The sequence below is a fragment of the Actinia tenebrosa genome, unplaced genomic scaffold (assembly GCF_029948245.1).
Source record: "Actinia tenebrosa isolate PJP-AT-01 unplaced genomic scaffold, QUT_ActTen_1.0 PGA_scaffold7__59_contigs__length_16204524, whole genome shotgun sequence".
NCBI lineage: Eukaryota > Metazoa > Cnidaria > Anthozoa > Actiniaria > Actiniidae > Actinia > Actinia tenebrosa.
The window spans coordinates 555,236-568,238 of NW_028292584.1; the positions used below are offsets into that span (position 1 = coordinate 555,236).

The 13,003-nt window shown below is 42.0% G+C and overlaps 1 protein-coding gene across 3 annotated transcripts in view; it reads right to left on the reverse strand.

Annotated features, from left to right (window-relative positions):
- The window catches only part of LOC116287540 (uncharacterized), a 23,976-nt gene continuing 10,973 nt past the window's right edge, over positions 1-13,003 (reverse strand). For 2 of the 3 annotated variants that reach the window (XM_089040162.1, XM_089040161.1), the window contains exons 2-4: positions 5,157-5,265; positions 3,520-3,843; positions 1-2,423 (exon numbers count right to left, since the gene is read on the reverse strand). In XM_089040162.1, the coding sequence (XP_088896288.1) occupies positions 1,809-2,423; positions 3,520-3,843; positions 5,157-5,255 (1,038 nt within the window). In that variant the 5' untranslated portion in view covers positions 5,256-5,265 and the 3' untranslated portion in view covers positions 1-1,808. Of the gene's footprint in view, positions 2,424-3,519; positions 3,844-5,156; positions 5,266-5,990; positions 6,090-13,003 lie in introns of those variants that run through there. The other variant, XM_089040160.1, reaches the window with a different exon arrangement.

A 13,003-nucleotide genomic window follows, 5' to 3' on the forward strand; every position in this document is an offset into this window, starting at 1 on the left:
GCAGGTTTAAACAAATATTTTTATTCTTACTGGAATATACATGGTGCCATGTGATCACTATCCATTGCATAGGGAATATTTTGTTCTCCTTGAATTGGAGAAGCTAATATTAAATGTGATAAGGCCTGTTAGGGGTAAATTCCAACAAGCAAAACAAAAAACATTCCGAAAATTGTGACATAAGCAGTTGTGAAATTCAGGCGGAGGACATGGCTACCCTAGTAGGGCCTCTGTATAAATGACCTCGACCTATTGTTTGACATGAGTACTCCTTAACAGGGCCTCTGTATAAATGACCCCAGCCTATTGTTTGACATGAGTACCCCTTAACAGGGCCTCTGTATAAATGACCCCAGCCTATTGTTTGACATGAGTACCCCTTAACAGGGCCTCTGTATAAATGACCTCGGCCTGTTGTTTGACATGAGTACCCCTTAACAGGGCCTCTGTATAAATGACCTCAGCCTGTTGTTTGACATGAGTACCCCTTAACAGGGCCTCTGTATAAATGACCCCAGCCTATTGTTTGACATGAGTACCCCTTAACAGGGCCTCTGTATAAATGACCCCAGACTATTGTTTGACATGAGTACCCCTTAACAGGGCCTCTGTATAAATGACCTCGGCCTGTTGTTTGACATGAGTACCCCTTAACAGGGCCTCTGTATAAATGACCTCGGCCTGTTGTTTGACATGAGTACCCCTTAACAGGGCCTCTGTATAAATGACCTCGGCCTGTTGTTTGACATGAGTACCCCTTAACAGGGCCTCTGTATAAATGACCTCGGCCTGTTGTTTGACATGAGTACCCCTTAACAGGGCTTCTGTACAAATGACCTTGGCCTATTGTTTGCAGACATGAGTACTCCTTAACAGGGCCTCTGTATAAATGACCCAAGACTATTGTTTGACATGCATTTTGATGTGAAACATTAGAAGGCAGTACTACTAAACTTGCCTTAGTACTGTTGAGAGTAAGAGTCAGACCAAACTGTAACTACATAATATCTAAACTATGTATACAATTTTAATACATGATGGAGGATATGCAGCTGTTAGGCAATTAATATCATGGTATGCCCAAAGAAAGAAAATGTTTGGGTACATATAATTAAAATACGTGCCTATGGTTGTACATAAATTCATAAAATGGACATATATACCATATATGGCCTACACTATAATTTCTAAGGGCGCTTTCCATTAAGTCGAACCGACCAGTCCAATTGGCCAGTTCTCAAATGGTACAGGTCAGTTCTCATTAATTTTGAGACTTTGGCTAACCAGTTCTAAAGAACTAACGCATATACCATTTGAGAACTGGCCACTCAAACTGGTTGGTTAGACCTGATGGAAAGCACCCTAAGATTCGGAAGGGCTAAAGCAATTATTACAAGTCAGGATCAAATCAATTTGAAATTCATCACTTGACATCACTAATAATATGTCAGAAAATAATTTTGATTTTGAATTGCATACATTAATAGAATGTATACAATATATGTATATTTAAATGGAATAACATTGTCGGGTTAATAAGGTTCAATCATAGAAGCTAAGACCCAAGGGTGTTCTGAGTAAACAGATTATAAGGCTAATAGTTATGCATATTGCAGTTTTGCAGCTCTTAAACATTGATTCAAGTTATTGAACAAAGCATTTTGCCACTCTTCCTGCTGCATCTGTCTGTATGCTAATGCTGATCTCCAAATACCCAGGATGTTAACTACCCAGAATACCTCTAGGTCTTAAAGGGCAAAAAAATCAATGATTTTTTTCAATTTAGTATATGCAAGTAACGTTTTGAGTTATGACAAGCCAGTTGTAATCAGCTGTAGAATAGTCTCTTTTAGTGGACCATAATCCATTGCATTTCCACGTGAAAGTCGGCGCAAGCCCAAAACCTTCCAGGCCCCATCAAATTTACATAAGCTACACATGATTATAGCCTGGGAGTATGCAGCATGGTCCATGGCAGTACTGCACAACTGCTTTTTAGGAAATCTGGCATCAAAGAAACGGAGACTTGGATTGGGGTACTTTGAAATATTTGGAGAAGCCCAAGCACTTAATGTGAAGAATAACCTGTTGATACCACTTTGCAAGCTTTTGAGCTTGACTCTGATGGTATGGTGTCCAAGGCGATTTGCATCATCCATCACATCTCCTGAGTGCCAGACTGCAGTACATGTCACACTCTGTCTGTATCCATAGTCTACTCTTTCTATAAAAGATGTTTCACTGTACAGAAGTACTGAAGCATCCAAATAATCCCTTCCAGAAGTGGGATATCCCCAAAATAGATCAAAAATGACTTCATCAAAATCATCAGGAATATCATATAGAACAACAATGAGGTTTATGGTCGAGAATGGCTTCACACCATAATATTGAAGAGTTGCCAGATTGGAGTCTTCCTGTACCTAAATAGGAAAAATCAAGCAATTTAAGTATTCTACCATCTCCTACTATTTCTTCAAAAGTAGCAGAATAAGATTAAAGAGTAGTATAGTAATTATATAACCATATCAAGTTTTTAATTAATGTTAATGTTCTGCCCACGATGTTTGGTGCAACAGTAGTTTTCTTAGTGAAATGTGCATGTTGTTAGGGGTAACTTCACCGATAGTCATCATACCCATGCTTTATCATTAGTGAAGTATGACCACATTTACTGTTTAAGCATAACTTTTATCCAAAGGTTTTTTATTGCCAAAGAAGGTTTTACACAATTTTTTTCCGTAAAACCAGCTTTGAGCATATCAAAATTTGTCACTTTAACATACAAAATCCTGTGCATAAAAGTATGTCAATAATTATCGCTGGTCATACTTTTGCATATCATGCAGTATAAAATACTTTTGAGGTTGCCCCTGACAACATGTAAATTTTTCTGACAAAACTTCTGTTGCACCAATCTCAACTGACAAACATAAAAACTGTCAGTCATCTGACATTATGTCTGGCAAGAATTGGAACTTGTCTGGTCAAATCTTAATGCCTTGCCGGTCATTTTGACCAGTAATGTTGAGGAGGCAGAAATGAGGTATGACTGAGCTATAGGCCAATCTTTATTTAACTTTTTTCCTTATTAGCATTAAAAAATTTCAAGCTACAATCAAATCGACTCCAGAAAATTTTTTGAAAGCGGTATGATTTACAAAGAAATGTATAGTCGTGTGACTAGACTGCCACACAACTATACCTTTCTTTGTCATTTTATAGTGTTTTCAAAAAATTTTACAAAATATTGAACATATTACTCTCAAATTTTCAGTAGTTACTAAATAAGACATTTTCTTTCGATTTCTGGAGAGTTTTTTTAATGCTAATGAGGAAAAAACGTAAATAAAGATTGACCTATTAAAACTAACTTGCTTGCATGGCCATCATAACTGGCGACTGAACAGTTTTTTTAGCGCAATGTATAATTATGTTATTTAATAAACAAAAAATATGAACCATTAGAATTAAACACTTGTCAGACATGCATTAAATCAAGTTTCACTTTTCACAAACCTTGAGCTCTTTCTCGTCGCACAGGAGTCTCTGCTTTTGTGGTTCAGTAGAAAAGCATTTGCTGATCTTTACCTTCAAGCTTGCAATAGTCATATTGGCATCATATGGGATAACAGTAGTCTCTCCACCCATCATGGACACTGTTATTGTTTCATTCCCAGATAGTGTGGCTGAGGTGGTGCTTGGGATAGCTTGGGGGGCTTCAATCTCTGGGAAGAGTCTCTTTAATATGTTGATACATTCTTGATACTGTGGGTTTTCAGTGGTAACTTTTTTGTTGCATATCGAGCAAGACTGGTTCTTCTTGACACTTTTGGTAGTGCACTAGAAAAATTAACAAAAATAAATTAACAAAAATAAATTAACAAGGCAAGTTAATTAATATTACTACAATTTTCATATTTATTTGAACTATGTGTATCTGAGTAGCATGCTGAAATTTGGTTTTTCTCTGCAGCTTGTCAAAAATATGGTACCGACTTATTAGGTTGATTGATAGCAGCGAAAAAACCAAATTTCAGTGTGCAGCTCACAGACACAGAGTTTGCATGTTTATGAAAATTACAGTAAGAAGCATAGCAGAATTAATCAATATCCAATTGATTCAGTTGGTCATGAGTTCAATTCCTGGCTGGACCAACACTTAGGTTCTCAAAATAACTGAGAAGGTGCTGCCTTCAAATATATTACGGATGTCAAAGTACTTGGTTTTCTTGCCAGAAAAATATGTCACGGTCACGCCTTCAAAGTCTACAACTCTGCCCACAAACATTAAATTTTTAAGTGTGCATTCCTTTTTCCACACGCCAGCATTATATTTCCTTCCCCATAATTATCAAAGGATGCCGATATGTGCTGGAGAAAAGAATGCACACTAAAGATTTATTGTTTGTGGGCAGAGTCGTAGTCACACATTCAAAGTCTACGACTCTGCCCACAAACATTAAGCTTTTAGTCTGCATTCCTTTTTTCACACGTCAGCATATCCTTCCCCGGCCTGCTCTCAGTCTGACCTTTATCTCAGCTGGTAGAGCATTGGTAGTACAATTCTGAAGGTCGTGGGTTCAATTCCCAGCGAGGTCAGAAATTAATTAATTTTTTCTGAATTTATTTCCAAGGGTCTTTCTCCCGGAATAACGTCATTCCCAAGCACTATAACTTATCTATATCTCATAATCATCAAAGGATGCTGATATGCACTGGAGAAAAGAATGCACACGAAAGGTTTATCGTTTGTGGGCATAGTCATAGATGTTTGGAGGCATCACCATGACATGTTTTCTGGCATGAAAACCAAGTTCATTGACATATCTAGTAACATCTACAAAGGGTTAGACCTTTACATGGCTAGGATGACCATGTAAAATGGTGGTCCTCTCTCTTCAAACCATCTTACCTTGCATCAGAGGAACATGAGAGAACCACTGAGGACATAAAGAAAGTGTGGCAGTGACCACCCTCAGTATCTGGCCTTTAAAATGATCCGGTTTATTCATTTCCTAAATTGCATCATTTATATGTTTTTCTCTTTCTTATATGGCGCTTGCTAAACTTTGTTTATCATATGTTATCCAAGTGCTAAAGCAACAGAAAATTAACTAACAGTTCATTTTATCTTGGCTAATCCTCATACTCACTTGAAGGCAGTGAAGTGGTGCATGTTCACAGTCATCTGTGAGTGGTTCAAAAGGAAATTCCCGTCGAAGTTTGTCTGTCTTGCAGAGTGGACACTTCATGTTGTAATTCCTTGAAAAAATTATATCAAATAAAGGACTTTCTAAAAAAACTTTTAATTTCCTCAAAAATTAGTACAAATCACAATAATTTTTAATTTGTAATTTCATTAGAGTGCACGCACTAAAACCGTGAACATTAAATATAGTACTAATTAGTACTATTTCATACAGAATCCTTTGTTTTCTATTGTTTAATTATCACTATTTAGTGCTAAAAATTAGTATTTGTTTCACAGATTTAGTGTGAGCACTCTAATGATTTTTCTTAAATCTCCTTACTACTATTTTCATAAACATGAAAACTCTGTAGTTGCGGTGCCAATTGGAATTTGGGTTTTCGCTGCCTTCAGTCAAAAATACGAAAAGGTACAGACTGATTATTTATTTTTTGAGTGACAGCTGCAAAAAAAACAATTTCAATGTTCAGCTCGCAGTAGTATAGGGAATGGGGGTTCCAGCGCAATCTCAACACGGGCAAGACCCGTGTCAAAAATCCACCTACGGACAATCCCCACTCCAAGTGTGGTTGGGGGCAACAGCGCAAATATGTTAGTTTATATATGGAGTGCGAAGAATGTAAAGAGTTTGTTTATGATTTCTGTGTAAAGTGCTTGAAACCCAAGTTTGTACCTACTAAACCAAATAAGTATGTTTGTTGTGACAAGAAAATGCAAATAGAAGACGACACGTCAGCACAGTGTTACGAGTGTGGTAAGAATATTCGTAATGCCGTACCAAATGCCACCAAAGAGCAGTATTACGCCAATGGAGGTCGTAAGAAGACGCCATACAAAAGAATAAAATACTTCAGGGACTGGATGAGTCATATCCAAGGTTATCGACCGGTATATTTAGATAACGAAGTAAAGAAGAAAATCATAGACCATTTAGAAGAGCCAACCCCGCAAAGTCTACGGAAAACGCTGAAAAAATTAAAACTAGGGAAATATTACAAAGCTATTCCCTATCTTTTGTCTGAAATTACCGGTAAGTCTATTCCCGAGGTTTCTGATATGACAAAAGCCGAGTGGATGTTTTGTCGGCTGGATAAGGATATTCCTTATTACCCTGACGTAATCTACGAAATATTTCACGAAATCGACCCCAACCACCCCCTCTTAGGATGGATTCCAAGAAGATAGTGAATCTTATGGCATAAGATGAGAAATTACGCGTAATAATTCGCCAAATAAGGTCATGCAAATAATTTATATTACGCGTAATAATTCGCTAAATAATTTATATTACGCGTAATAATTTACTAAATAAGGTCATGCCGTGTATTATGGTATAAATCTTATGCCATAAGATTACGCGTAATTTCCAGACTGTCGTTCGATATGTAAACGAAATCCTGTCACGCTCTTTTCAAAGCAGATGTTTACTGAGCAAGCTTTCTTTGAAGCTCTTCTTTCGCTTCTTGGTAGATCTTTTTGCGAGATTCCTCGGAAAGATCTTTCACGATGGTTTTTTTATTCCTTATGTCCGACTTTAGTTTCTCGTATTTGTCTTCTTCAGCTAAGATAAGCGAGAATTCTGCGTTGTCTATCTTTCTGTCACGCAAAGCCTTTGAGACAAGGTCAATGATCGTATTTACTTTAGCCCTTGACAGAGCTATTGTCGTGTCATGCTTGGATATTTTGCTTGACAACTGTTTCATAACGCCTGTTGTAACAGCCGAAATAATACCGCAGACGGCGCCGACGCTAGCCAAAGGAACTCCAACGATTATTCCCGGTCCAGTAAGCGAAGTAGCAACGCCAGAGCCTGTTAACGCCACGGACATGGAGCCGGAAGTTATCGCGATTTTATGTAATATGCTTCGGGCTCTAGCATACTTTTTCCTGACCTCCTCATAGTGCTTCGTTTGACCCTCTAAGTAAGCGAGGATTAGATTTGCCTTATTCAAGCGGAAGTTCTCGGCATTCAATTCATTGGGTTTTGTAGGTAAATCAGGATAGAGTGGAGGCGCTGATGGTATAACATCCATTATATATACTAATGTACGACGCTTTTGGGAATGATATACAGGAGCAGCCACATCACGACAATAGGGATTACTGGAATTGGAGGGCCTTCAGGAAGATGTTTCCGCACGCGGATGCTAGTAAGTTCGAAAGAAGGCCCGATGGTATTTACTATAACGGCTCCAGAATGTACAGTAATGAGGATTTGAAACCTACGCTGGTTAATCAGATAGACGATCAACTGAAGAATTCTGGTTATGTTGAACATAAGCCTAAGCCAACATATGTTGAAGATAAGCCCGTGCAAGGTTGGTCAAAGGAATTATTGCTGGGTACCAGTACTTATCCGATACCCGCAGTTTCATTTGATAAACACCCAAGCTTGGACCTAACGCTGAACATGCGGATCTCTAACAAGCATTCCTTTCCGTTAAAGGTGCGAGATATCTTCAAAAACGTACCCATTGTTCATACCACCGCTAAGGAATCTCATGAATGGTTAAGTGGTCCTAACATGCGTTATTGGCCGCAGCAACTAAACTTTGCGGGTTGGTGTGCCACTAGCGGCTGTGGTGTAAGTGCAAACTTGATGAAGAATTCAATATTCATGTTTCACTTCCACTTTACCGTCCGAAGAATACTGCATGAGATGGGCGTTACTGCATTACCGGGAGATGCTGCGTTCTATCCAAGGGATAATAAATACAGCGTGCCGGCTTATGATAGACTTTGTAAGGAGTTCGGTGTTGTAGGGAAGGATTTCCGATGCACTACCGGTGCTAACAATGGTCTAGGGCACATTTGGGCTTATTGGGGGATTGGTGGACACGAGCTAAGTGATAAGGAAGTTCATGCATTGCGGCTACGGTGGAACACGGGATATCATAAGGAAACTCACGACAGTAGCACCTTCTTTGAACCAAACGCTAAGACCACTAAGGAAGTTAGAGACGGGCCTCTGTTCAAAGATGAGGGCGGTAAGTATGCAGGGGCCAATCCACTGATTATTAAGATTACCAACGACGAGCAAACAAAGCAATATCTTAATTTCATACCCCCAGAAGGTAAAGGACTAACCAAAGCCGGCCTTGCCCGTTTGAACCGCAGCATAGAAGCTTACGTGTATTCTATCCTTGGAGCTCAGGTAAACACCCGATCCAGCATAATCGGAAATACTGGCGCCGCAGAAGAAACGCGAGCCGAAGCCTTGATCTTATTTGAAAGTTCAATCTTGGAGGGCGACATTAGCAAGGGCGTACAGCGTTACCAACTAGCCATACAAAATTCTAAGGCGAGGTTGGACTACGCAGTAGCCCCGGGTTGTTGGTTAATGCCTAGTAATTTATCTATAAATACTGGTTCTGTAGTAGGATACAACAACAAACTGCAGCGAGCTACTAAGGATATGAAGTTTGGGGTGAACGACGTGAACTCTGACACTCTTAGGAACATTCCTCACTTCGTAGAGAAGCCAAAAAAGTCACACGAAACGAAGCTACCCGTAGTTAAGAAACCATCAAAGAAGGTCCTGCCTGCGATACCTGAGGAATATGACCATAACTTACTAAAGGCCGGCCTAGCAGCTGCAAGCATTGGTCTGAGTTATTATATATGGCGATGAACAACCCCTACGTAACTGGAGTAGATTGCGTTTATACGACTTACACAGGCGAGAAAAAATACACCCAAGCATCTTGGATTGATGTCACGGGGATGTCCGTGGATTTGAACTACTCCGGAAAGAAGTTGATATTATGCAGCATTTCTTTGGGGGCCGTTAGCAGTGCGAATATAGGATTTCGTTTCTGCGACGACAATGGAGTATTACAGCCCATGCGCGCGAAGACGAACAACAGAGAGCCCACGCATTTCTCAGTAGAGCCGCCAACGAATAGCTCTGAGAATCTTTCCGTTTGGACTTTCCACATGGTTGCTGATTGCCACGGGAAGGTAAAGCTGCAGATAAGAGTAGATGACACCGGGAGTGTTTGCATAAATAGCATAGAAAATCAAAGGAATACTGTCTATAACCACATGACCATCAGCACTTTGACGGTAATGAGCCTCTAGAAGGGAACTTGTTCCCTGTAATATATGAATCCATACGTGAGGGAAACGCGTTATACCCACCGCTTAGATGAAGAGGGATATGACAACGGCGCTTGGCATGACGTTGGACTGTGGGTTGAGGTTGGGGGCACTGCATTGGTCATTTGCACTATTAGCATTAATGCAAATACGCATGCGAATGTGGGGTTTAGGCTTATCGATGAGAATAATAAGCCCCTGCTTCCTTATCGAACTTCAACGAACACCAGGAAAGTTACCCATTTTTCGATGGAGCCCTACACTAGGTCCACTGAAGACCTAACGCCAGTAACTTTTCATATGCTAGCCAATTGTAAATATGCTAAGTTGCAAGTCACTTCTGATGACGGCAAGTTTGGGATAAATCGCATAGGTCGCAGGCCCGCTAATGCAGTCTGGAGTCATAAGCCCATTTCTACCATGAGTGTGTTACCGTTGGTTCCAAATTACCAGGGCGGTGCTAATACCGTCTTTCATTATCCTCAAAGCAGGACACCGTCCGATGAGAAGGATAAGATTAAGCCTTCATCTTCTTCAGGAGGACCACCCCAATAGCTACGACTAATATCCAAATGTTGTTACCCACGAACTTCAACAGTTCGCCGCCGGCCCTAAGTGCCAAGGAAACAACCGAACCCAGCAGCCCAGGAAGACCGGCTGCCATCTTTTTTCCCAAGTCCGTTAGTCCATTGCCTAATTTCTTTACGCCCGCGCCTGTAGCCTTAAGCGCGTTAAGGATTACCCCTACTACGCTTGAAATAGCGACCGCAAACGCCAGCGGAATACCATACTTCAAAAGGGCTCTTTTTACCTTTTCCTTGGTGGTAAGCCCCAGCTCCTTTTCCAGTTTTTCCTTTTGCGCCTGTAATTCCGCGACTCTTTCCTGAAGGGTTTCTACTTCCCTTTGAGCTGCTTCCCTTTCCTCTTCGGTACGAGTTTGGTCCTCGATTACTTCTTGCTGCCGCTCTATTTGCCCCTCCAGGTCCTCAATGGCCTGATCTCTTTGCCGGATTTGTTCCTCCTTAGTATTGATTTCAGCCATTAACCGCCGCCGTTCTACTAAAGAGCCGGCTATGGTGGTTTGCAGGTTATCGGTATCGTCTTTAATTAAGTCTAACTCTTGCAGGGCGAGGTTAAGAGCCCTTTGAGTTTGATTTCTTTCGCGTCGAATTTGGGTTCTTTGGTCTACCAGCTCCCTTATTTCTTGATTTTTAAATTCGACTTCCCTCCTATGCGCGTCGGCAAGCCGCTGGTTTTGCTTCGTGTATTCCTCCTCCCTTTCTTCCAACGTTTCCCGCAGCGCTTCCACTGAGGCGCCAGAGCTTTGGGCTTCTCCTAAGTCCTCCCGTGCTTTGTCTAATTCGCGTAAGGCCTGATCCACCTGATTTCCTATTTCTTTTATTCTTTCATCTTGATGGGCGGACTTCTTTTCAGCATCGGCAAGTAGCTGACCTTGCTTTGCATATTCTACATCTTTTTCTCTTAACTCCCTTTGCAGATCCGCGGCACGTTTTTCCGCGTTGGTCCTTTCGGTTAAGTTGTGCAGCCTTTCTAACAGGCTTCTAGTAGCACGCTGAAAGCCTCTTAATCTCAAGACGTCGCCCCTAACGTTGCCCTCCTCATCAAAGAGGTTTTGCGGTTTTGTCCAGCGGTCTTTGTCGGGAAATCTTAAGTCTTGGACGCTTATGAGGACTTTGTTTCCCTTTTCCGTGAGCTTTACGTCGTCAGCATCAAAGTTGTCGTAGCGCAGCTCTAGCTCCTGCTTTGCCCACTCTACGGTTTCCCGCGCGGCTGCTTCCGGCTCGCCCATGTTTTGAAGCTCTATGTGCTCACGCGGAAACGTGTACTCGCGTGCTTTGAGATATCTTAGGGCCCTCGTAGCCCTATCCCTTAGGGAATCGTCGACTTGTTGGTTGGGAAGCAGCGGTTCTTCGTCACCGTCGTTAATGTCAGCCTGACCTTCCTCAGTGGTGGGGTCGAAATCTGGATCCGTTCCTTCTACTTCCATTATATATGATAAGCTCAAAGTTAAACCCCAACGTATTACCTAAGCAGGTTGGCGGACTGAAAGCAGAACGCACCTTTCACCGGGTTACATTCACGCCTTCTAGCGCTAAGCCAGGTGAGACGCTGTATGTAGGCGTGCCCCGCCTAACGGATAACCTAGTATTGGTTCCTGGTACCCTGGCTTTAAGGTTCGACCTAGCGGTGCAGCCAAGCACCAAGGACAAGCGCTATACCGTCAATAATGTGGGTAGGAACCTCGTCTCTAAGATGAGAATCAAGTTCGCAGGGGAATCCCTCTTGGATTTGAATAGGTACGATTTGTACGCCACGTATAAGGACCTGTGGCTAACAGCCTTTGACCGTGCACAAAAGATAGAGCAGGGAATTGGAAGCGTTATTCTTCGTAAGCTTCGCAGCGATACTAACCCCGCGCCTACGGACTCCAGTGGAGCAACCGTAGTAGCAGACGCAACAAGGGTAAAGACCGCCTATGGTAGCAAGTACGTTATCCCCTTGGATTTCGAAGTAATTACGAACCATGGCGTGTACTACCCCAGGCAGTTATCCGAGTTGCAGTTTGAAGTAACCCTGGCGGACACTACGAACGTCATAGGAGGAATGGACAGCGCAATCAGTGGAGCTGTGGATCCCTATTCTATCACCAACTTAGAGCTGCAGTACGAGACCGTGTACAGCGAAGAGCTGGCCCGTAGCGCTGGCATGGAATACAGCTCCGGAAAGGCATTCCTTTACGACCACGTAGTGATGTATAAGACATTTAGCTTCCTGGATAAGACGGACGAGGTTATCAACCAAAGCATTAACCTCCCCCGAAGAAGTCTCACGGGGCTGATGTTGGTGTTTGCCAAACCCTACGAAGCCGGTAAGCGCGACTCCGAGGCCTTTCACAACCCCAACATTACTAACGTGGGGGTCAACATAAACGGCGTTCCAAACAAGGTCTACTCCCAGGGGATAAAGCCTGCAGACGTGTACAGAGAGGCCATGCGCAAGTTTGGCGACCAAATTAGCCCCGAGGAATTCTTTAAGGATAAGTATGCGCTGTGGATTGACATGCGCACCATTAACGACGAAGACCTACATGGCCAGGGTTTACGTTTAGTAAATACGCAGGATGGTATCACTTTGGAGATCAAACGCACCAAGAATGCCTCCGCGGGCGACGGCGATAAGATAAACGCATACATTTTCGTAGTCTCAGACGCGCAACTGAGCGTAGAAATGAATCAGCTAAAGAGCGTTGCGTATTAAAATATCGTTGGTATATAATGCTTCGTGTATTTGAAAACAACGACAACAAACTGCAATGCATAGTGCAAGGCGAAACTTTGTACTTCAAAGCAAAGGAAGTGGCCTTGGTGTTGGGTTACGTTAACTCTAGGGACGCAGCTAGAGCACACGTCTCAGAGGAAAACAAGGTAACCTTGGGGTCTATAAAGGGTGTCAGTCTGACCGACACCCTTAACGCACAACCCAATACTGTGTATTTGACGGAGGAAGGTCTTTATGAATTAATATTCGGATCCGAAAAGGTCGAAGCAAAAAAGTTCAGGAAATGGGTGTTGGGCGACGTTCTCCCTACGCTAAGAAAGACAGGTAAATACGAAATCGAAAGGCGGTTCGACGGTCCTAATAAGTTGGTATTCAAAATAGAAAATGAATTTG